General features: G+C 36.3%; 1 protein-coding gene across 2 annotated transcripts; it reads left to right on the top strand.

The window, feature by feature from the left end:
• The first annotated feature begins 500 nt into the window (after positions 1 to 500).
• On the top strand, positions 501 to 7,136 carry LOC104908435 (14-3-3-like protein). 2 transcript variants are annotated; one of them, XM_048647318.2, is made up of 6 exons: positions 522 to 660; positions 1,180 to 1,231; positions 1,396 to 1,890; positions 1,967 to 2,089; positions 6,421 to 6,537; positions 6,799 to 7,136. In XM_048647318.2, the coding sequence occupies exons 3-6, from the start codon at positions 1,405 to 1,407 to the stop codon at positions 6,859 to 6,861; spliced, it is 789 nt and encodes a 262-aa protein (XP_048503275.1). In that variant the 5' UTR covers positions 522 to 660; positions 1,180 to 1,231; positions 1,396 to 1,404; the 3' UTR covers positions 6,862 to 7,136. The 2 variants fall into 2 exon arrangements, with proteins under 2 accessions (XP_010695853.1, XP_048503275.1); XM_010697551.4 differs by lacking the exon at positions 1,180 to 1,231 and having other exon boundaries at positions 501 to 660.
• The last annotated feature ends 710 nt before the right edge of the window (positions 7,137 to 7,846 follow it).

Here is a 7,846-nt window from a genome sequence, read left to right on the forward strand (position 1 = left end):
AGAGGGGGGGAGGGCAACGGGGAACGGAAAGAGGGGCTGCAGGGTGGGCAGAGTCGAAGGGTGGGGGTGAGAGTGGGGCTGCAGGGGGTGGGGTGGCTACATGGTGGTGGTTATGGAGGGAAAAAAGCAGAGGAGAGAGAAAAGAAAAAACCTACATTTACAGGTTACCAACAAGTAAAGATCCATTTTTAATAAACACATCTCAACAGTGAGATTACTCCAAAATTATAAAAGATGAGACTCTTTTAAAAGGATTACTCAAAGGTGGAATTATTCCCATAAAAAAATGGTTACATAAAATGCAGTTGGTTACAAATATGATGGGCGATGGGACATGAGACACCTGAGTTTGTGGCGGGAGACTAATACTTTCTCCTAAGTGGAGTACTTTTATTTAGTTTGTGAAAGGCTGGCAAACCAACGTGGCAACATGTTGAGAGGCAACTCACGTGCAACACGTGCCTCTCAGGGGTTGACTACTTGACTGTTGGGACGTGGAAACAACCATTTTAATTTTTAGCGTTGATTCCTCAGCTTTTTCTCAGCTTCTATTTTTCCAATTTTGCTTCTCTTTCTCACAACAGACAACAGACAACAGACAACAGACAACAGACAACAGAGAAGAAGAGACTTAGAGAGAAACCAAAACCCAAATTCCTGGTAATTCCTCATCTCAATAAATCTTGCTGCTTTCATTTCTTTTAAATCCTTGTTTTTTTTAATAAAAATTGGTGGGTTTTACTTGTTTTTAGCAATTCAAATGGTTTATGAATCCATTAATTAATACCCTTTTCATTTCATGTTGTTTATCAATTATCATAGATCTGATGAAACCCTGTAATTATAAATTTCCGTCTTCAATGTTAGATTTGCCGCTGGATCAGTGCTGAGGGTTTGTTGGGTTTGGAGGGAAGTGTTTTCCATGAAAACTAGTACTATTTTCCTTACTTTCCTCTGTTTGGTTTGGACCAGATCATGGAGGATGGAAAATTACTTTCCTTGGTGAGGCAATAGAACAAAGGAAAATCGATCAATAATTGAGTTATCCTCTAGAAAACCTCGAGTCATTGTTGCTATTTGCTATTATTTTATGTCATTGCTTATGATCTACCCCACCACCATTAATTTTTCTTCTTTATTAGTGAAGACGTCAGTCAAATCATTTGCTCTTTTATATAGGGCATGTTGTTGGTGACCCATGAGGTTCACCTTGAGGAGCATAAATCAAGTGGTATAATACGTTTTTTTTTTTTTATATATAAGATTATGAGTCATTGATGATGAATTGTTCTTATAGTTAGTGATTCTTAACAATCAATGACTATATATCAGGAATGATGCTGGTCTCTGGTATTAACCAGGATCTTTCATAATTTATTTTCCTTTTCTTTGAAGTGACGAAAGATGTCTCCAGCAGAAGGATCCCGGGATGAAAATGTCTACTTGGCCAAATTGGCTGAGCAGGCTGAACGGTATGAGGAAATGGTGGAGTTCATGGAGAAGGTTGCGAAGACTGTTGATGTTGAGGAGCTAACAGTGGAGGAGAGGAACCTCCTTTCTGTGGCTTACAAGAATGTGATTGGAGCAAGGAGAGCTTCTTGGAGAATTACCTCTTCTATTGAACAAAAGGAAGAAAGCCGTGGTAATGACGACCATGTAGCTATAATCAAGGAGTACAGGGGGAAAATTGAGGCGGAGCTCAGCAAGATCTGCCAGGGGATATTGAAACTTCTTGATTCACATCTCATCCCAACAGCAACTATTGCTGAGTCAAAGGTGTTTTATCTGAAGATGAAGGGTGACTACCACAGATATTTGGCTGAATTCATGACTGGATCTGAGAGAAAGGAATCTGCTGAGCACACCTTACTGGCTTACAAGTCTGCTCAGGTGGGTTTACCACCGAGGTTATTGTGCAATTTATCATCATTAAGAAAATTTAATTGCTAACCTATCTCACTTGTAGGACATTGCACTGGCTGAACTGGCTCCTACTCACCCTATAAGGCTGGGGCTTGCTCTTAATTTCTCTGTGTTCTATTATGAGATATTGAATTCCCCTGATCGTGCTTGTGCTCTTGCTAAGCAGGTTTGTCATCTTATTCATCTCTTTGTTAGTAATTAGTATAGCATAATAATGTTTGCACTTCGGATCTCTGGAAAAAAATTTAAAATGTGAACTTTATTTTATGGTTGTTTATTTAGAATGTGCTCATCATAATGTTAAACCTAACTACCTTTGTCAAAGGTGGATTCACCTAAGAAAACCAGTATCTGCCTCTAGAAACACAAGCTTTTATTTAAGAGACATTATTAATCCCAATCATAATTGAGCATTACAAACTTTGAGGGAAGACACCCTATATATTTGAAGAGCCAGCGTGATTTTTTATTTTATGTTTTTGGTATCCACCATTGGCTTAAGTAACTGGTCACAAATTTCTCTTCAGTGCAATCTGCAGTATATCTAAAAAAAAATCTAGAACTACCTATTTATATCACGCTCCCAAACAATAAAATTTGTGTTGAACTCATATAACACTCTTAGTTACTTTATAAAACAATAATTTTCATCTCTAAAATAATATAACAACTATCTTATGCATTATGCAAAAATTGATTTCATATAGAGCTATATTGTGTGGAAGGAGGAAATTTAGGCTCATCTTAATTACTTGTTTCTTTGAACAATCGTCTATAGAATTGACGTACTATTTCCTGTTTTCCAACTTAGGTAAGGTGAGAGACTGAACGATAGAGAATTAGAGATTATGAATGAATCAAGAGAGGATTTGGTACATTGAGATGAGAGTGAACATGTGAATGCCAATTAATAGAGGTGGGGTGGGTAATTGAATGGTGATACCATGGCTCATTAACTTTACCAATTACTGGGGGTCTCTTCAACTTTTCTTGACGAGAAACATGAACTGGCAGTGGTGACCTAACAAATAGTTGTATAAGGCAGTTTGCAAAATATGTTGTATAATTGGTAGTTCAAGACAAATTTATTAAGAAGTTGTTTATAATTAACCTGTTATGGACCATGGTTAAGCCTCTCATGTAATCATGTTGATGCAAGCCTAGCACTAAGGTGTCTCGGCCTCACCATCCCAATCCATCGACTCTGGCTGGCTCTTTGCGCAGCCTTGAGATTGATTTACTTTGTGTCTCGTATATTCAAAGTCCTAATATTCAATCATCAATGGAAATCCTAATATATTGGAAAGTTCATGCAAGTTGCGATTTTCTTGTACACTTCCTTGAGAAAGTTGTATAGCACTTGGTCCTTACAAACCTTTCAGAATTAGAAATTCATTGAGGAAGGGGACTTTTGTCAGATTTTCTCTTGATATGGTGATTTTGATGTCTTTGTTAAGGCTATGGAAAAAAAGCTTGCAACCAATCTTCCTCTGTTTCACAATCCTTACAACCATTTGACTTCCATGCTTACCAATGCACATCTTTGACTATGAATTTCTCTTAATTATTAATCAATAAAAATTATAAGAAGTTGATATTTAGAATATACATATTAAGACTAGTCCAACAACTCTTAGTTAATACTAACAATTCTATTCTATACTTCCTGCGTTTTTTTTTATTGCAAAAATCATATTTTTACACTATTCACCCATCACCCTTCAGTATCTATTGTGGTTGTTATGTAAGGAAAAATATAGTCATGTGGGGTCTTGTTAGATTCGTCTCAACATATACTTTCAAAATATCGAATTTTCATAATTTTTAATAAAAAGTAATTAAATATATTATTAGTTACAATTGTGCATTGGCAAGCGTGAAAACTCAATTGTTTCGAAAAAGAATGGAGGAAGTACATCATAAAAAAGTTAAAGTTGATAAATAAATAGGCGAAGTCAAATAGTTGCAAGTATTAAGAAATGGAGGAAGTATCTAAGAACGGATATATACCCCTACTGAAAATTAAAACATTTGCAATCTCTATTGTCAATTCGAGATAATACAAAAAGTATTTTCTTGGTGGTGGCTATGATATGTGGACTTGAAGATAGCAAGTTGTCATCTTGGTCCTGCATATCAATATGGCCCGGAATATTCTTCTGCAAATCTACTTATCTTCCATATACTCTAAGCTGTTACTGGACATAGCTTCTTCTTGGCTAGAAAGGAACAGCCACTGAAATTGAATGTTCGGTGACAATCATTAAATTTTGTAGTCAGGCAGCTTATTGGGTGTCCAGGGAGATGACATGCGAAATTGATGTTCTGCTTCTCCTTTTTCCACTGTAAAATTTCTGAATGCAGACTCTTTCTTTTTCCTGGTGTGATTCTTATGCCTGTTGGGACCTGGTTGTTTTTCCACTTCTCTTCTTTTCTTCTTTTTTTCCTTGAGTAGTGGGGAAGCACTAATGCTGTCACATTCTATAAGATGTATCATCTAATGTACTTGGTGTCTCAACATTAACCCCATGACAAAGCTGTAACTTGCAATATTTATATATGTTGCATTTCATTTTAGAGTATCTAGACAGTTTTCATAGATAAAGATTATCTCTATAAAGTATTTGAAAATCCAGATTCTGATGACATCACGAGTTATGTGAGTTTTGGTTTCACAAAGCTCTAAATTTGCATAGCATTTAAGTAGCTTGGTTTGGAGTATCCTTGGTCTTCGGGATACAAATGTATTAAGTGACTCTGTACCTTGATGTGTTTGTTAATCACATCATGCCTTTTTACAATTTGGCTTTATGTGGTTATGTCTGGAAATATCTTGGGAGCTGTCATTAAATATAAGAAAGTGTTATTAACTAGATTCTCTCTATCATTGAGCTTTACTATTGATACGAAAATTTGTCAACTGAAAGAATAGTAGTAAATATGTACTCCATCCATTCCTTGAAGTTCTTTCTACTATCCATTTTCATGCGTTTCACATAGCTCTTCCTACTTTTGCTTGATTCCCATTTTGGTGTAAAAACATTCCCTTGCCACCCTACATCGTCCTACTTTTTTTTTTATCCATATGAGCCACGAAGGCAATACAAAGAAAGGGAGGGGGGATTCGAACCTGTGACCGAGGTCACAGCACCTCAATCTTAACCACTAGGCCAAGACATCCTTGGTTTACATCGTCCTACTTGTTGGTGGTTGGCTCCACTTAATTTTACACTGTCTCAGATATTGCGTTCTCTCTTGCCACCCTACATCATCCTACTTCTTGGCCCCACTTAATTCTACACTGTCTCAGAATTTCATTCTCTCTTGCCACCCTACATCGTCCTACTTGTTGGCCCCACTTAATACTACACTGTCTCAAATTTCATTCTCTCTCCTGTATAAGAACAAATAAGGACCTACTTATACATAATCTTCTTTTGTTGTTACAATAAATGAGAACTTCAAGGAATGGAGGGTTATATAGCTATCCTTTGCCAAAAAAAAAAAGGAATGTAGGGAGTTTTTTATAGCCGCATTTGCCTATTGTGACCTTTTGGATATTTTGAAGATAGTATATATTACGACAAATCTAGTGTGAATCATTATCTAACTCAACTCTCACGGCTCGTTTGGTACTTGGTCATAAATGGTGCTAATGGGAATGAATGTGTGTGTAAATTTGTGAAAAATATCATTGTCCATTCCCATGGTAAGGCTAATTTATCCTAGTGTCCAATTTCCTTCTTGAATTTTCATTCCCATCCAATACCACCTTATAGGTGGTAATGAGTGGTAATGAAAATTGCTTCCCCTTGGAGACAAAAACACAAGTTTAGGGGTGAGTTTGCTTGCCCATGGAGAAAAAATGTTTTCCCATGGAGATTTTAAGGATACTTCCTTAATAAAATTACACTAAAAATTCATTCCCATTACCACAATTTATTAACGACTACCAAACGGGCCGTGAATGGATCAACATTTGGCTCTAAATCTTGATTGCTAAAAATAGTACTGTAGATAAATTCAAGGTCACAATAAGAAAATAAAGATAGTGAGAACAACAAATAAGTATCTCATAGGTAGAACGAACTCGAGATGGTAATGAAAAGTTCACCATCGACAAATTTCAATTATTACTACTCCTTTATATTGTCCGCTAACCCCAAAGAAAACTCCACAGAAATTGCTTGCTTATGAATTCTAGTTGCAGTTTATTACTTTTTTATATTATTGGAGTCAGATAGATGCATCTTTTCTCTCTTAGATGAGCATGTTCGTGTGTGACTTTAGTATGATTTAACGAGGTTATCTCATTTATATCTATTTCCTCACAAAATGATGTTGAGAAATGTGGTTGCCTTTGGAAAATTACTAGCTATTCCTCTGATCCTTCCCTTTCTTTTGCAAGTGTGCTTTTATCATTTCGCTCATCATGAGGAAGTTGAGTTTATGTGATAACGTAATGAAATAATTGTTTAACCAAATAATGCACAACAGGCTTTTGACGAAGCCATCTCGGAGTTGGACACTCTGGGTGAGGAATCCTACAAAGACAGCACCTTGATTATGCAGCTTCTCCGCGATAATTTGACATTGTGGACTTCTGATAACACGGTACTCTCTATTATCTCCCTACTGGCAATTTCCATCTCACCCAGGTATTGTTTTACACCCTTTTATGTGCTAAAACGTGCGAGAGCATGAGAATGTGAGAGGGTTTAAAACTGCACCTGGATGTATAGTGATAGAAACCCTGCAGGCCTGTACGCTCCATTTCTTCAAAAGCAATATACTCCATATGTAGTTATAGTATACACTTCGTACCCATTTTTATTTAGGAAATGTGACTATTATATTTTATGTCGCACCAAACAGGATGAGGTTGGTGACGAGATTAAGGAACTTGCAAAGGATGAATCAGCTCCTGGGCAGCATTGATTTGGTCACTAGGTTGGAAGAGTTAGATGAGATATATTTATTTAACTTGGAGATTTGTTCTGTTGTTTTAGGCTTTTCCCAAACTTGGTATGCTTGTTTGTTATATGTAGCGTCAATTAGACGCTCATTATATCTTACCATAACACCTTCTTTAATTGTTATTGTCTAGTTTAGTTAACTCTTTGCACTTTTAGTGCTCTCGCCTTCATTTCATCAAATGAAGGCAATGTAATCCAATAATGTGTTCGAATATATGTTGCTCTTTGTTATTATTATCTCTTAACTGGAACTATTTCAGGTAATCAAGGAACTTCTACTTTATCTGTCCCAAAATAGATGACTAGATATAGGTTTTCTCTTTCAATTGAGCTATACAAGGATATGAGTACGTTGGAACTCTTTATTGTCAATAAGTAAAGATGCATGGTGTTTTGAGTGCTATTAAGTATTAACATACTTTGGGCTGTAGTTATGGAAATTAAGAAAAAGCAAATTAGAGATACTAAGTTATTGGAAGGTAGTAATGAATAGCTTGACTGCGCATGCTTACCACGAGCTACATCTAATGTGGCGTGCATTACAATAGGATTTAAAATCAACAAACACATCAAATTGAAGTAAATAAAATTCTAGTGAAAGTATTGGGTCAGACCGTCATTCTTCTTACCACGGGTTCTCGAATGGGGGCCAAAAAAAAAAAAAAGTTATGGTCAGACGAACCCAACCCAATACTAAAATTTTTTAAAAAAAAGAACCTGGAGAGTACGAGGCTCCTGAGCTTCACGAATAGCTTGAATAAGACAAGCAGTAGCAAGAGCCTCAACACTACGATTACGCAAACAAATAGCAGAAGAACAATCTCTAAACAACTGAAAAGCGTGATTAGATATATCATAATCCAAAGCCAAAATAGAAGCAACATCAAGAATTTGAAGATAAGCCCTCAAATTATCAACAGCAACCCCAAGAGAAGAAGAAGATGAAT

The sequence above is a fragment of the Beta vulgaris genome, chromosome 6 (genome assembly GCF_026745355.1).
Source record: "Beta vulgaris subsp. vulgaris cultivar EL10 chromosome 6, EL10.2, whole genome shotgun sequence".
Lineage (NCBI taxonomy): Eukaryota > Viridiplantae > Streptophyta > Magnoliopsida > Caryophyllales > Amaranthaceae > Beta > Beta vulgaris.

Coding starts and splice junctions, on each gene's coding strand:
- LOC104908435 (XM_010697551.4), top strand. CDS start 1,405: ATGTCTCCAGCAGAAGGATCCCGGGATGAAAATGTCTACTTGGCCAAA. Junction 2,090..6,420: donor CTTGTGCTCTTGCTAAGCAG/GTTTGTCATCTT, acceptor AATGCACAACAG/GCTTTTGACGAAGCCATCTC. Junction 6,538..6,798: donor TGTGGACTTCTGATAACACG/GTACTCTCTATT, acceptor CGCACCAAACAG/GATGAGGTTGGTGACGAGAT.